At 44.0% G+C, this 17,280-nt stretch overlaps 1 protein-coding gene across 1 annotated transcript in view; it reads right to left on the reverse strand.

Annotated features, from left to right (window-relative positions):
• Positions 1-17,280, reverse strand: part of Dock2 (dedicator of cytokinesis 2) — a 414,603-nt gene that overhangs the window by 356,230 nt on the left and 41,093 nt on the right. Inside the window, exons 3-7 of the mRNA XM_028756478.1 lie at positions 12,573-12,613; positions 12,130-12,185; positions 11,181-11,277; positions 6,981-7,129; positions 841-976 (exon numbers count right to left, since the gene is read on the reverse strand). Coding sequence (XP_028612311.1) covers positions 841-976; positions 6,981-7,129; positions 11,181-11,277; positions 12,130-12,185; positions 12,573-12,613 — 479 coding nt within the window. The remainder of the gene's footprint in view (positions 1-840; positions 977-6,980; positions 7,130-11,180; positions 11,278-12,129; positions 12,186-12,572; positions 12,614-17,280) is intronic.

Consider the following 17,280-nt stretch of genomic DNA (forward strand, 5'->3'; position numbering starts at 1 on the left):
TTTTACACTTTCACTATCAAATCTACTTTTGTACTTACTCAAAAATAATTTACTTCAGTGCATGATGTTTTTATCTGCACATTTTTTTTTTAAAAAAGAAAGTTTGAAATAATAAAAATAACACATGGCGGCTAAAGTGACCATTTTTAAATATAAATCAGATTTAGTCTTCCTTGAAGTCTTTTGCTGAAACTTCAGTAAGGCTTGCTGTCTTACTGAAACTGACATCTGAATGTTTTCCCACAATTACCCCGGGCTGCTCTAGAGGAGCAGACTCTGGATAGACTCTGTTTCCTAGCTCTGTAAATCAGTCCACTCCCCACAGCACACCATGCCCTGCCCACACTGGATTTCTTCAGAACTGGGTCTTACCTCAGGGCCTTCACACTTGCTGTCCCCTCTGCCTGGAGCACTGGCCACCAGAGCTCCCCAGTACTGGTGGTATCCAGGTTATTTTTTCATTCCTACAAAAGGCCTTTCCTGCCTCTTAAAGCATCTCCTAATTCAGTGCCTACTTTATTGCCTTTTATCACCAACTGCAATTAATTTTTAATTAATTAATTTACATCTTTGCTACTTTTCTTCTCTTCTTTACTCTAGAATCTAAATGCTCCAGGAGATGGGGAAATTTGCCTGGCATTTAACTAACTACCTGTGGTATGCTTGCTGAATGACTTACAGATCTAAGTACAAAAACATAATAAAGCTTGCATTGTTACCGTCCATCTCAGTTGTAGACCAGATGGCCCCTTGAATAACAGTGCGGTAGCTTATTATTTTAGGTTTATGATGTGCTAAATGCCAGCTTCGCTTGACCAAAGGCTACTGAACAAAGCTCACCATTTCTTCTTTGATGCGCTCTGTGACTTTGTAAGTCGCCTCCTCATGAGCATGGAACAAGCTGATGACGCTGGTATTATCAGGGTCCAATATGTTTCCGTCTTCATCTCTGACAATGAGATCGAGCTCAAGGATTCTGTAAGGCAAGAGCTGGAGATGACGCTGGAGAGGCCTTTAGGGTGGCGTCTGCAGTGAAGGGTTGACCAAAAGCTAAAACTTCTACTGAAAGAAATGGCTAATGTAAACTGAACAATAATGGAAAACTAAGTAGTGGGGTTAAAAAGTGTATTGTTTGAAGGCTGATGAGATGGCTCAGTCGGGGAAAACGTTTGCTTTCCAAGCAAGGGGACCTGAGTTAGATTCTTTGAACCCACATAACAAAAGCAGGCATGGTGACAGATGTTTGTAATTCTGATGCTCAAGTAACAGGCAGATTCCTAGAGCTCACTGACTGACCAGCCTAGCCATCTTGGTGAGTTCCAGGCCAGTGAGAAAAACCCTATGTAAAACAAACCAGAACCAATGGATGAAGGCGGAAGAATAATCCTACAGCGCCTGCCCGTAGATGTCTCCATCTGCACACACATGTGCAGCTACATGCATGAAAATATGCACACAGAGAGATAGTATGTAGTTTCCTGGCATATTTAGTAAAAATTCTTCCATGAACAAAATAAAATATGGGAAAATAGTGCATTTTATGTGAAATAAATCGAAGCACCACAATGTGGGACAACAAACCTAGCCACATGTGTTTTCTGATTGCATGGGTAAGAAGAGCCGTGTACAAAGATCTAGATGCCAAAAAGGAGCAGACCACAGACATGAGAAAGGCAGAGGGCCTGGGGCTGGAAGATACGGAGTAGTCAAAGGAAGTATGTGCAGTGTCTCAGTTTGTTTAATGTTTCACTGCACATGTGCACACACAGAGGTTCAATAAACGTGTGAGAATGGTTGTTGGGGTAAAACTATCTGAGATATATTGATCGCTGCCCACTGCTTGCTTTTCAGCTGCTTGGCTTCTAGGCCACAGGCTTTCATGTTTTTGGTATTGGTCTGTGTCAAAGGCGTCTGTCATTCTGCTTGTTATCAAAGATACCAACAGCACTCACCACACACTGACAGGAAACTCACAAGCATTAACTACATTACAGCTGGTCACACGCTTACCACCACCATCACTACCACCAACTCTGAAAAGCAGATTCCATTACTCTTCGTATTTTACAGATTTAAAAGAGACTAAGAAGAGGGAACCAGTTCATTTTTCAAAACCACAGTACTAATATAAGCTAACACAGCACCCCTGCCTGTACTTTGAACCCCTACTGTAGACTTTTCTGCTCTTAGGAGTACTGTATGGGGTGGGCTGGGAGAAGGGGGTAGGTTGGCAGGTTATAACTGAAGCTCCTCTAGCATGTGATGCTGGTTCAAGTGTCAATCATCCATGCTTAGAAGGAAAGGGAGGAGAGCTGGAAGTTCAGAGAGGGCCAACAGTCATCGTGGTGGGCCCTATTATGAAAGACCAGCCTTTCGAAGGGACATCAAGGGCAAATGAAGGAGATTGCATCTGCACTTTTACTTAGTATATGATCCAAATACAAAAGGAAGGCAGCCAAAGATCACCCGTTTGTCGACATTCATTACGAAATTAACTTCCAGCTAGATATGACTCATACGATTGCGTGGCCATGCTGCCCAGATAGTGATGCCAAGGGGGATGAATGCACTCAGCTAATGCTGAGGAGAGGCTTGTGTGACCTCAGAAAAGATGGGGCAGAGCCAATACATAATTTAGCCACAAGATCTCTCTAGCTCTTCCCCTCAAAATTGATCAAAGCAGATTCAGTTCTGAAATAAATGAATAAAACATCCTCCCAGGTCCAGCTGTCTTGGGCTGTTGAGAAATCATTTGATGATTCCTCATTTCTTGGATGTGGAAGAGCTTGTCCACTGTTCTCTCTCGGAACCTGGAAGCAGGTGAGGCTCTTTCAAGTGGATACTGCTCTGCTGAACCAGCATTATTCATTGTGGGGACTGAAATGTTTTGATGTGTTTTCTCCTAAGGAGGGAGCCCCTTTGCTCTTTTTGGTTCAAGAAAGTGGTACTACAGATCTGAGAAGGTGTAAGGCAAGAAACTCTGCACCCCATAAATATTTTTAAAAGATGGAGAATAAAGGAAAACAAGTGGATTTTGCCAAGCTCACTATCAGACTCTGAACAAATGGAAGAGTTTCTGCTGGGCACTCAAGGCTTCTTCCTAGCACCTGTCTGCATTCCCCACTCATCTCTCAGACTGTCACCCCAACTTTCTCTTAGCCACTTGCATTAATCAGACTTTCTGGTCATAGTGACCAAATACTTTAGGGAACCAGCTTTAAGAGAGGAAGGAATTGCTTTGCCTCACCAGTTCAATGGTGTCACCCCATCATGCTGGGGACATGACAGTGGGACAATGCAGTCCACAGTATGGTGGCCAAGAAGGAGAGAAAGAAGGATCCAGACAGGGGCCAGAGTAAGGTGTGGCTCCTAAGGACACATTCCCTAGAGACCTGCTTTCCCTCATCACCTCCCAATAACACCATCATACTATGAATCTGTCAAGGAACTTAAACACACAGAGCCCTCAAGATCTCTGGCAACACCTTCCCACACATACCTGGACTAGTATATTATTAAGCCCATAGGCGTTTAGTAATTCAATCCCATTGATGGCCAGGATTAACCTTTGTACCACTTCACCTAATTTCCTAGTCAGCCTTAATTGTCAACTTGACTGATGACCTAGAGTCATCAGTTGAGGAACTTCCTAGAATAGGTTGGCCTATGCCAGCCATTCTCAAAATGTGGGTGGAAACCCCCACAGGGGTTATATATCAGATATTTACATTGTGACTCACAACACTAGCAAACTTACTGTTATGGGGTAGCAATGAAATAATTTTATGGCTAGGGGAACACTACAACACGAGGAGCTGTATTAAAGGGTATCAACATTAGGAACATTGAGAACCATTGGCCTATGTGCATGTCTGTGGGGGACTGTCTTGATTGCTAATTTATACGGGAGGCTGCAGCCCACTGTGGGCAACACCATTCCCAGAGAGGTGGTTCTGTTCTGTGTAAGAACACCAGCTAAGCATGAGCCTATGAGTGAGTAGCCAGAAAGCAGAATTCCTCTAGGACTTCTCCTTCAAGCTCCTGTTTGAGTCTTAGCTTCTCACAGTGACGGGCTGTGCCCTGGAAGTGTAAGCCATATAAATCCATTCCCCTTCCGAGTTGCTTTCAGTCAGAATGTTTTATTACAGCAACAGAGAGAAAAGCAGACCATCCAGGAACTCCTGCTGGCCTTGTTAGTTAGGGCAGTTATCATTTACTCTACCTCCTCAAGCCCTCGTCCATTCTTTCTCCTCTCTTGATAGGTATGCCTTCTTACCCAAAGTCTCTCTTTGTTTCTCTGCCTCCCTCACAGACTCTTGGAGGCAGAAGAATACAGCACTTGGACTCTGGAACTGTACTCTGTGGCTCTGCTGCCTCTGGAGTCAAGGCACCTAAGACACTCCTTGAGCCTCAGTTTCCTCATTGGAGAAATGCTGATAGTATCCACCTTATAAACTCATTGTAATTCTGAGGTACTACGTGGGAAGGGGTTAAAGTCTGCCTGCCATATAGAGAGCACCCAGGGTTCCCATCAGTGCTCGATGTCTGCTTACTTCCTATTGTCATTTCTGTTTTGCACGGAGGCTGTATCATGCATTGCATATCTCTGTACCCAAAGACACGACCCTATGTACAATGGAAGTCTGTTATTGGAACAACAGGATGGAGAGACTCTTAACACATTTCCAAGACTCAGGGTTCTGCCTGCTCTAGTGTTCTTGAAGTTCTGTCTGGACACTGGCCTCCTGGATGCAAGGAAGCTGTCTCTCTTATACAAGAGCCATGGGTCCAGGATACTATTGCAATAGTAAACAGCCCAGTTCCCTCTCACTTCCAGGGGAACCAGCAGACAAGGAAAGCAAGAAGCAAAGAGCCCCTTAGCTTAGGACCACGGTGGGATATCTTTCAATTCCACAAAGGGAATGGCTGGCATGGAAGACACTGCTAGGCTGGGCTGGGCTAGAGGCTGTTCCAGAGGGGAGCCTGGTTTAGGGTGAGCTGTCTCCCTCTTCTTTCTCCCATTGTCACTCCCATTCACTCAGTTACCACTTGTGGAGTAGCCACTGTGGGAAAGCTATCCCAGCGCAGAGTCAGAGAGGACTCAGACAGTCAGGGTTTCAGAGGGGATCTGGATGTGAGAAAAGGAAGGTCAGAGGGGACAATGGCTATTCCAGGTGCTCAGGGGTTCCAAGGACACCTACCATAGCCGGGTGGTCAGTAAGGGAAATGAGGAGGTTTTACTATAAGTGACAGCCATTTCTACCACCCTAGACTTTCTCAGGAGACCCACTGAGGAAATAGCATCTGAAGGTTACTCTGCAAAGCAGAAAACACTCCCAATTCTCACATCCTTGGTGCTTAACTGAAGACACCAGCCCAGCCAAGGTAGAAGCAGCCGTATGGCAACCTAGCACTGTGGGATGACACTCCATGGAAACAGATTTGGATATGCTTCCAGGATGCCATCGGGAGATCGGCAGTGGGGTGAGCTTCTGGGATGGGAAGTAGGTGGACTCTGGCCTCAGCTTGATGCATCCGAGCCCCATCCTGGTGAGCATGATGAAGGCCAGAGAGTCTGACTACTAAGTAACCTCATCCTATTCTCTAGAGGGTTACTTCCCCTCAGGCTCGGGGTTCAGCTCTCCTCTCTGCAGTCTCTCTACCCTGGTGCTCACTTTTCACTTAAAAACCCTTTATCCTCCAAAGCCCGAGGACCATCTCCTCCACAGAGCTTCCCCTAGCTTCTGTCTTCAAATCTATGAACAACACTCTTGCTTCTTGCTTCCTGAGCTATCAAACTCATGACAGTAGACAAGTGTTCACTCATAACATACTCCTAACCGGACGGCAGCCCCTAGTAGCCCTTCACAGATAAGGACTTGTATTTTTGCAGCACCCACACCTAATTAAAAAAAAAATCCATCCAATTATAATTGCTTTGCACATTTATGTTGGAATAAGTAAAACTATACACAGGACATTCGAGAAAACTGAAAAGGGGAGGACTGTATAGTTTTCTGACATAGCCTAAGTCTCTATCCTGGGGGTGCCACTTACTTGCTATATAACTGTACAATTGACTTCACTCCCTTTTTTAAAAAAAGTCATTTTTAATTGCTTGTGTGCACGAATGTGTGGGTGCAGATCCCCTCAGAGTCCAGAATAGAGGGTTGGATCCCCTAGAGCTGGAGATACACGCAGTCGTGAGTCACCATACATGTGCTGGGAACTGAACTGGCATCCCGTGTGAGAACAGTGAGTGCTCTTAACTCTGGAGACATCTCTCCAGCCCCAACCTCATGTCTTTAAAAGAGCCTCAGTACCCTCGTCTAAAATGAAGAATAAAATGGGGGTAGTAAGTCTACACATCCTACAGAGTTATTAAAAGAATTAAGTGAAACAACGCCTGTCAGCACAAAGCCTGGTGCTTCCTAACCTCCAGTCCAGTGGTAGTTCTACCACTGTTACTGTCATTAGCCTGCCTCTGCCATTTGTCTCATTTCCTTCCAAACACCAGAGCATCCAAATCTTGACCTGCTCTTGCTTCTCTTTACATTTGGTTGACACTGTTGTAACTGTGTGAGTTAGCTGGAGGCAGGTGGCTTAAAGAACTTCCAATAGGGAAAGGGACACTAAACCATAGAGAGCTTTGTCAAACGCAGAGGGAAAGAGGCATCAAGCTGCATGGGAACATGTCTGTGCTCCCCTGTCCCTGGGAAGTAGGTTAAATAGTGTCCTAAATCTGTGCAGTACCCAGCAATAGCGACTGCATAAGCAAGCCTCCACTCTGCTTGTGTGTCCCTGGGCCCCAGGGTGTGAGAACAAAGACACACAGACGGGGAGGACTAAGATAACAACAACCTTCTCCCAAATAGAAAGAGGCAAACTCCAGAGTCTAAAAATGAAAGCAGGCTTCTCCAAGAGAGAAAAGGAAAAAGGAGAGGCTGGGGTGGGTGTCAATTTTCAGAGGCATGAGGTACTTGTTGCCGTAGTCGATCTTTGATGTGACTTTCTGCTTCAGTTCCTTCAGCTCATCCTTGGGTAGTGTTCCTGAGAGGAGCTGGGAGCGCCATTCCATCAGGTCGTACATCATGGACTGCACTTGGAGAAAGCGTTCCTTTTTGCTGGCCTACAAGATGGAAGCAACAGTGAGTGCCTATCCACACCAAAGGTCTTTGGCAAGCTAGGCCACAGTTGGGAGAGTGCAGTCTGATGTCTCTCCTAGCCTTGCCCAGATGTGTGAAGGGACAGAATTGGTGCTCAGCTGCCAATATAGTTCTTCCCCTTGGGCCACTGGAATTTCTCCGAAGCAGAAATAGTCTCAGTTACTTCTTGGTTTGAAAAAGAAAAAAAAATCTAACAGCCAGGCCTGGAACATGACTCAGCAATGAATAACACTTGCTGGTCTTGTAGAGGACCCAGGTTCTATTCCCAACACCCACATGATGACTACTAACCATCTGCATGTCCAGTTCCAGGGGATCTGCCCCCTTTTCTGGACCCTGCAGGAGTAGACATGCATGTAGTACACAGACATACTTAGAGGCATAACAGTCATACATATAAAATCAAAATAGACCCAACAGACAAAAGCTGATACCCAAAAAGCCAGTCAATTTTGCAAAAATGTCCTTCCTTTGGTAAATAAACAAAAAAAAAAAATAAAGACACAGAGAAGGAAAAGTTTTCTGCCTTGTATCCAGGAAAGGTGTTAAGGCTTGAACACAAAATGCCATGTATGGAATGCTTGGCCCTTGCTGATGGCTCTTCTTTGGAAGGTGGCTTACTGGAGGGTATATCAAGTCCTTGGCCCCACACCCTACCCTCTGCTTCCTGTCCATGATGATGTAGACAGCTCTTCTTCTCCCTGTATCCCTACTGCTGTGATGCTATGCTAAACCATGGAACTAGAATCAATGACTAAAGCCATGAACCAAAGCAAATCTCCCTACTCTTAAGTCATCTCTCTCAGGTATTTGGTCAAGATGGAGGTGGGGAGAATTTCCAACACAGGCTTGATCCACGTGAACACCTGCTATGATGAAAGCAACAGAGCTTGGTTGGGCCCTTTAAGACCAGGAGCCAGAACTGTTTCTCTCATAGAAGGGCTTATTGTTAGGGCATCATTCCGCAAGACATGGTTTCTGCAGGACACAGAATATGTGGACAGGTGTATAATGTCAAGTTAATGTCAACCCATCATGTGATCTTCATTTTCTTTCCATCCTGTTTAATAGGAAAAGAAGGTCATAGTTTCTTCTTACACATGTACTATGCTGTATATTTCTATATTACATGATGGATGAATACAGACACATCTGCTCCATGGTATGTATGTAGAGGACAGAGGAAAACCTCCAGCATAGCTCTTCTCCTCCATAGTCTCTTGCTGTCTTTCCTGCTGTGTATGCCAGGTTGGCTGGTCTGGGAGAATCCAGGGATCCTCTTATCTCTGCCTCCCGTCTCCCATCAGGAGTGCTGGGATTGCAGATGGTTACACTACCCATACGACTTTTATATAAGGTATGAGAATTCAAACCTGGATCCTCTTGCTTGCCCAGAAAGCACTTTTATTCACTGAGCTACCTCCCTTGCTCCATTCATGTTTGATCAAGAAAAAGAAGGTTAAGGGATCAGAGCTTTTTGACAGGTACTGTAACAATCACCTAGTAACAGTGCTGGGTTTCTGGTTTCGTCCGTTGTTGTCTTGGTTGCTTGTTTTGTTGCTGGGGTAAAAACTACCCTGACAACAAGCAACACAAGGGAGGGAGAATTTATTCCTGCGCATAGTTCAAAGTCCAGTCCATCGTGGTAGGGAAGGTAAGGTGGGTAGCAGGAGCTTGAAGCAGCTGGTCACATCTCATGGACAGCAGGATAGCACTCAGCTCACTGTCTCCATTTTGTGCAGCCTGGGTGAGTGTTCTGACACTGCTGGCCCATCTTGTTTTTACTGCATTTATTTGGAAAATGATCTTCTAACTATGACAAAAGCTTTCATCTCTCCCTTAGAAAAAGTACTGTATTATAATGAAAAACACATATATTTGGCCTTTTTTCTGTGGCCTGGAACAGTGTCCATAAAGCCCTTAAAACACATACTAAGCAATGAGAATACCATTTGGTGGCTTTGAAAGAGTTTCTTTCATCCATTTTTGGTTTTGTGTTAACGTTGTAACTTTACTGGACCCCTAGACAGCCTTGGGATGGGCTCTGACGACCAGAAAAACCAGCCACAGAATTGATTAGGTGGTGGAATTCTCAGGCCCACCCTGAGCTACCACATCTCTCCAAGAGCAGATGTTCCAATGCATTGAAGTCTATGTAATGCAACTTTAATTGAGACTCTTGAGCAACAAGCTGGTGGAGCATCCCAGGTGGTGGGCGTTCATGAACTGGCAAGGAGGGCTCAACTAGAGAAGATGTGACTGCACTACCTATCTCTTCCATCAGGCCGACCCTGCGTCTCTACCCTTTATAATAAAGCTGCTGTCTTATGTTTAGCACTTTCCTGAGATCTGGGAAATTTTAATGGATTATGAAGCCTACAGTGAGAAGGGGGTCACCTAGGTGAGGAGAGGCAGTGACAATCCTCAATTTGAAGCCAACTGCAACAGAAACACAAATGTCCTAGGGACCCCGGCTGTAACTTACATCTGAAGAGAGTCCTAGGCTAAGGAGTCTAAGGCTAACTTCTAGGCAGCCAGTGGCTAATTGAATTGTCGAGCATGTACATGGCTTGGAGTAATCAGAAATGGGATATTGGGATGGCAGGGCATGCTGGTACATTCTTCAGATAAATTATCTACATGTACTAAAAGGATATCAAATTTAGATATTAAGTGTCCAATATACACCGTGCAGTCAGGGCAAAAGTCATAGACCCAATAACGAGACCACTGACATTTGACTATTTCTATTTGTAGACAGCATGGCTGACTTGCTACAGAGCCATTTCTTGGAGGAAAATATCAGATGTAAAGGTGTAAATATGAATGATGTTTTAGGGAAAGTAGTGGAGATGAACAAGGACTCACTCAAGCCCCAAGGATTCTGTTTGCTCCCTGCTTCTGTAAATACGATTTGAGTGATCCGAAAGGTTTCATGTGTCAGATGTTTAGCCCAGGTTTCATGAGCTAGATTTTTATCCCAACTAGGAGGAAATAGGGGTCAAAATTTAACCCAACTGGGATTTTTAGAGGGTAGGTTTTGAGAAAGTGATTAGGGGATTAGGTAATGTTTACTAGGTGGAGCCCCAATGATTGAATCAAGGATAAGGAATAGCGATTAGATAAATACACGTACACCTTCCCTGCTTCTTGCTATGTTGCTATTCAGTGCCAGTCTGGAAATCTGCCATCAAGAATGGCTCTTTATAAGTCAGCGTGCCTCAGGTACCGAACTACAGTAATGAGCAGCAGAAAAAATACATACTCTAAATTTTACTGACAACCTTTGGGAAACTTATAGAATTGGATGTGCTAATTACCTCGTGCTAGGAGATTTCCACATAGGTGTCAATGTTTACCATAGAAGGTAGTCTACAGGCAGCGTGCACGCATCAGTGGCTGTGCATAGGGCTGTAACAAACTCGAAGGAAGCCTTGGTTGACATTTTCCCTCTCAGCCTTGTGGTTTGCTTGGCTAATTGTTTTCATTAGGAGCTTTGATGCATCAAAGGAGGATTTTAAATTAACTTTGCTTTGAAACAGAGAAAACACATAAAATGTGGTCTTTGTTTTTTCAGGGTCAAAGCTTCTTTACAGATCTGAAGACAATAGCCATCAGTTAATTAACATATGACAAGGGAACATTTCAGAATGTCAGACACACACCAAATCAAATCCCCTGAGAATATTAAAGAAGCAGGTTACCAAACCTGAAGGATTTATTTTATGAACAGATATCAATACACTTCATCTGCAAACCAAAGTTCAACAGCTTTTGCACCTGTTTTAAAACACAAGGCTCCCACCCACCCTTATTGACCATAGCTGTCACTGTTAGCTATGTGGCTTTGAAGAAAGCGTATAACCTCTCTGGGTCTCAATGTCCTCATATGTCATAGTATGTATTCCCTGTTCTCTCTCTCTCTCTCAAACCTCTACTGAAGGCTAAATGCCAATCATAAGCCTGTGTGAAAGCTGCAGGGTTCATCTGCCCCAGGAAGAGGTTGCATCTCACCACATAGAGCTGCTTCCAGATGCTTCCCCACTCCCAGAGCGTGGTTGTCACTTCTTGTGCCAGAGGTATTTCTGCAGGAATGATGTTCTCTATGTTCCTATTTAGGATGGGAGAGAGAGCAAGGTAGAATTGAGACCCAGGTGCAAAAGAGAGAAAGATCTGGAACCTTTGCAGCAAATTGCAGCTATGGAGAGGAGGCTTGTTGACCTCTCAGCAGCTGCAGCAGTCACAGACCGAATCGTGTGAATATGTGGGACTTCTCTCTAAATGTCCTCCTTCAAAGCGGGTGGGGGGTGGGTGGGGGAGGCTCCTTATGCTCTCACTATTCAAATCAAATCTACGTTAAAAGGCTCCAAAGGTAGCTGCTAGTGAAAAGTCAGATTCTCCAGACTGACTAATCCCCCCCCCTCAGAATCAGATTCCAGCTAGAATCAATTTGGATTAGCTCCTCATAGAGAGAGAAGACCCACACGACCCACACAGCAGCTGAATGAGCTGGGATCCACACATCTGCCCATCTGACAACTTAGATGACCAAAGCTAACTAGACAAAGCCATCCATGAGCCAGGAGAGACCATCCTGGCAAACAAATAACACAAGTGTGTGTGCGTGTGTGTGTGTGTGTTGGCAGGGGGTGAATGTCCACACATGTACTTTTTATGTAGAAGCCAGAAAACTGTTCCTCAGGGGCAGCATCTGCCTTTTGTTTTTTGTGACTTTAGTTTTGTTTTGAGACAGACTCTTGCACTAGTCTTGACAAGCAGGCTAGAGAAGGTGGCCAGAGGGCCTCAGGCACCCTCCTGTCATCCTGGTCCTCAGCACTGGGATTACAGGTATATAGCACCACACTCAGCTCTTTTTACATGTGTTCTGAAGGAACTCAACTTGGGCCTTGCTTGCAAGGCAGGCACTTTACCAACGGAGTCCCTCTCCAATCCCCACAAGTACCTTCTCTTCTCCACTGTCACTTCCTTGAGATGGATAAAGGATGTAGGAAAAATGCCCTGTAGGAAACAAAATAAACAAGGTGGAAGACAAGTCATACGAGGAGAAGAGTGAGTGCTCACTCAGCGCTGAAGGAAGGAGCAGAGGCTGGCCCGCTTCAACTAGAAAGTGCACCACCATTTCCTGGGGACTCAGGGAGGGGAACTCATAAGCAAATAGCATGTCAGCAAAGAATGTGGGGAGAAGAGGGTATCAGAGCAGCCTTAAAGTATGGAGGAAGAGAAGGGAGTATGCAGATCGTGGAAGCAGGGGAAGGGTGGAGAGTGAGGGGAGTGGGGAGGGCTCACTTTCCTGAAGACCAGTGAAGAGAAAGAATTGCCCAGGAAGGCATCAGGGCCAGGTGAAGACATTGTGCATTGTCCCAGATGAAAACAAACTGACCTTACCTGTGACATTTTATGCTTTATGAGGTACCCTCTGTACCAGTCTGCAAAGAGAAAAACAAAGGCAAAGGTCTTTCACTTTTTCTGCATCTTTTGTTAACTTGTTTTGCTCTGCTTTCATCCGTTTATTCTCACCGAGCAAAGAAATGCTTTGCAGTCTGCTGTAGACCTGCTGGACAGGACAGCCCCCGACGCTCACAGTATGACATACTATGACATACGTTGTGTTGGTTGCTGTCATCTCAAAGCAACATCTTCAGGTACAGGGTTTCATTCAAATGCTGATGTAAATCCCCTTCTCCTTTTGTAAAGCCTCCAGTGCACTGGGCCGCATGGTCCCAAGTGCCTTTGGAGAAAGGCCTGAGCATCCATCATGCAGACAGATGCCACAAACCTACAGTCCCAGGCATCCCTTCCTCATTTACCTGCCTGTGGCCCTATGTATATTTGCAAGTCCTGTCTTAGGCATGAGAAGATTCAGGGACCTGACCAATCGTCTTAAAATAATATGGACAGTTCTAGCAACAGCAAATGGTTTTTCTGAAGTTTGTCATCACCAAACAAATACATTCGTGAACAGATACAGGGGCAGGAATTTTAAAGACCCTCCTCCACCTCATAGGACTGTATGAAAAAAAAAAAAAGCTCAATTAACAGAAATCCAAATGACTCGGTGTCCTCTGACAGAGTGCGCATGAGTTCAGACGCTGTAATGAGTCCACTGGCCTTTGAAATGATTGGAGTACAGCCACGTGGTGGCATTTGTCATCTTTGTAAATAAAAAGCACCTGCCAAGTGCCTCATTAACAGACCCTCATTATCGGGCTGACAGATTGTTGCCAGAATATATTCTCAGCAGATATCCACACAAGTCGTTCCCCCTCCCGACCCCCGCCTCAAAATAACTGAAATGCAAAGTCACCCTCCCAGGCATGACCAGCTTGAAGGTCAACACCTAAAGGAAGTTTTGAAGCCACAGTAATCCCTGGAGATCTTATTTTGAAGTGACAGAAAGCGAGAGAGAAGAGAAAAGGACACAAAAAAAGCAGAAGGGACATTAGGGAAGTTGGGGAGGAAGGATCCGGAGCTTGGAATGAAAGCATCCTTCCAGGAGCTATTCTGCATTAAGCCTTTTCATCTTCTTGACAACCATATGGAGCAGAAATCATCGTTATTCCATTGTACAGCTGAATAGCCTACCCGAGACACAGAGATATTGAGCAATTTTCCCAGTCACTCAACTGGTGACATGTTTGGATGTAGAAGGAACAGCCCCACTTCTAATCTTAGGGGAAGGAGTTTGGTGGTCATGTAAGGTGCTAGCTCCATTTCTGCTGTTGTGATAGAAACTCCTTGGCCAAAAGAAATTTGAGGTGGTGGTATTCTGGTCCACAATTCCAGGGGATGTCAAAATTGTAAAAGGTTAAAACTAGTCACATCATATCCACAGCCAAAGGCAGAGGGAAGTGAAAACTCTCTCTCTCTCTCTCTCTCTCTGCAATGCTTCTTGCTTGCTTATGCAAAGCTTCATTTTTCTACTCTTACACAGTTCTAGATTCCCTGCCTTAGGAATGCTCCTGCACACGCTGGACTGTGTCTCCCAGCAGCAACTAACTTAATTAAAACAATCTCACAGACAAGCCCACAGGGCAACCTAATGTAACAGCTCCTCACTGAGACTCCCTTCCCAGGTGGCTCTAGGTTGAGCCAGGTTGACAAAGCTAGTCCTCACTTCTAATAGTTCATCATCTTATCATCAGAGTTCCTCAGAGTAAATCTGCAAGCTACTTTGCAACTGAGGACATCTGGGATGAAAGCTCTTCTAGTTCACCTTCTAAGAGGTGTCACCTTCTATGTTTACTTGCCTCTAAGTATTTGCCAATTATGATGGAAGATAATTAACAGTGGACAAGAGAGTTTAATCCTTCCAAGAGTTTTCTGTACCCCAGATGCTTTGCTAAAGGCACTGATTTTGTTTTTTCAAACTTTAAATTTAGTGGGCTGGGGGTGTAGCTCAGTGGGAGAGCACTCACCTACCAAATTAAAGACTAATCTCTATGACAATCCTGTTACTACTTCAGTTTTGTAAATGAGAACAGAGAGGCACAGAGAATAGGCAACTTGCTGGTTGTCACACAGCTTGAAATTTAAACCTAAGTAGTTGACTCTTGAATTCTACTGTACTCACTGCGGGCACACTGATCTTTATTGTGACTACATACCAGTCACAGTCACTTTAATCACAAAACGCTGTATCTGTTCTCTCTTGCCACACTCACAGCAATCCTGTGAGCTAAGTGTTCTTATTCCCATTTCATTGATGAGATTGAAACATAAGTCAGTTGATGTATTTAGCTGAGATCACCCAAGTATAGATTTAGTCCAAGTCTGTCAGTTCAAAGCCGGAACCCTTGAAACTCCTCTGTCACTAGGTGCAAAGACAGAAGAAAGTCATGTGCAGAGGAGAACCCAGCCCTCACCAGATACCACATCTGCCAACACCTTGATCTTGGATTTTCCTACTCTACAACAGAATTCCATTTCTTCTGCTTAACATGTTATGTCTATGGTATTCTCTGCAGTAGCCTGGATGGCTAAATCACACGCCCTGAGGGAAGATGAGCAAAGTGAAATTTCTTACAAGTCTTTCAGACAACTGTGAAATGTCAGCTATTCAAATTGTACTCCCTTCCTACAGCACAAATGTAACCTGAAATACATAAAAGGGAGAGGGGAAAGATTCCAAATCTCCCAGATCCACGAAAAAGAACCCTGTCTGCCATTTTTAGGCAGTACGAAACTTGGTCATGTCACTTAAGCCTCAATGTTTTTATCTGAGAAAAGTAGCACTTCTCCTCAGAGGATTGTCACAAGAACTATTTTTAAAACATCATTATGGAAGCTGAGGAGATAGCTCTGAAATGAACAGCACCTACTGCTCTTGTAGAAGACCTGAGTTCAGTTCCCAACACCCATGTTGAAGGGTTCACAACACCCTATCACTCTGGCTCCAGCGGAGCTGAGATCTCAGGTTTCTGTGGGCACCTGAACTCAAGTGCACATACCTATCCAGAGACACACATACACATAATTCCAAATAAATAAATAACACAATTATAAAGAAATGCATCTAATAAAGATATAAAACTTTGAACAGGAAGAAAACATTCTAGTTTCAAGATAGCCATGGCTTGCTTGTGGACAAAAAGGAAAGACAGGATAATGAAGATAATCAGCTGTGGGTTTCAATCACACCTTAGGTTTCAGGGAGTTTGAAGGGCTTTAGGGGGTTTTTATTTCTTTTTTGAGACAGGGTTTCTCATTGTGGCCTTGGCTGTTCCTGAACTCACTCAGTAGACCAGATTGGCCTTGAACTCAGAGATCCTCCTCTGCTTCCCAAGTGCTAGTATTAAAGGCATGAGCCACCACTGCCCAACTAACATCTGAATGTTTTAAAGAAATACATGAAGCAAGAATGTTGCTATTTATCTAAGTGACGAGCACCTAAGAGTACTTTTACTTTCCTCTGTATGAAATATCTAATAATATCAAAATCAAATAGCAGTTACTTGATCAGAGGTTAAGAATATGGGCTCTGATTAAAAGCCTCCTACAAAGTAAAGGAAATCATGAACAGAATCAGATGGCAACTTGGAGACTGAAAAAAAAATTGCAAACTATTTGTCTAATAAGGGACAAATACCAAAAAGAATAAATGAATCATCTGACCCAGTAGTACAAAAGCAAACAATCCATTTAAAATATAGAACATTTCTACAGAGAATATACAAAACTGCCAACGAGAATATGAGAAGTTCCTGGGCATTATTAGTCATCAGGGTAATGCAAATCAAAACCACGAGACACTGCCTAGCGATTACTGAGAAGGATATTTCCAAACAGTTAAGAGGTAATAAATGAATGTTAACAAGGAAACAAAGTATACTGTTGGTAGGAAGTATACTGTTGGTACTCATCTCTGTGAGTACAACTACTGTGGAAAAAAAGTCTGATGGTTACTAAAGAATTTAAAAATAGAACTTCCACATGACCAATGAGATCTCTTATAGGCATCTACCCATAGGAAATGACATCATCGGTTCTTAAAGATGTCTGTGCTCCCATGTTTACAATAGTCTGCAGCTCTGTTCATAAAAGTTGAGACAAAAAAGCAAAGGACGCACCCATCCTTCATTGAATGAACAAAGAAACAGAGGTGTATCAAGTATTATATTCAAGCAGAACATCATTCAGCCTTTGAAAAAGAGACTCTGCTAGCTGGCATGACCTGGATGGTGTGCTAAGTCAAGTAAGCACATACCAGAAAAGAAAATACTGTATGATCTCATCTGTGTGAGGCATCTAAGAATAATAAAGAGCCAGAGGGTCAGGAAGTTTGCTCTGAGATGGTGTCTCCTAGCAACATCAGAAGTTAAATCCATATAGTCTCACCAACATGACTGCCCAAATATGAGCTGAACAAGGATGATACCAGAGGACATACCCAAGTGGACAAGAACAAGCCCACAGAGGCCACCACCTAACACAGTGAGGTACAGGCAACTGAGGGAAGCTGTGAGTGAGAGGGTTGGTCCTCCTAAAGAAGAGCACACCAACTGGCCAGTGCCAAAGGACCAGTCCAGAAAACATACACACAAGAAACATTATATGACTTGTACAAGTTATATTCAGGAATATATGCATGTGAATA

The sequence above is a fragment of the Grammomys surdaster genome, unplaced genomic scaffold (genome assembly GCF_004785775.1).
Source record: "Grammomys surdaster isolate TR1022 unplaced genomic scaffold, NIH_TR_1.0 126121, whole genome shotgun sequence".
Taxonomy (NCBI): Eukaryota; Metazoa; Chordata; class Mammalia; order Rodentia; family Muridae; genus Grammomys; species Grammomys surdaster.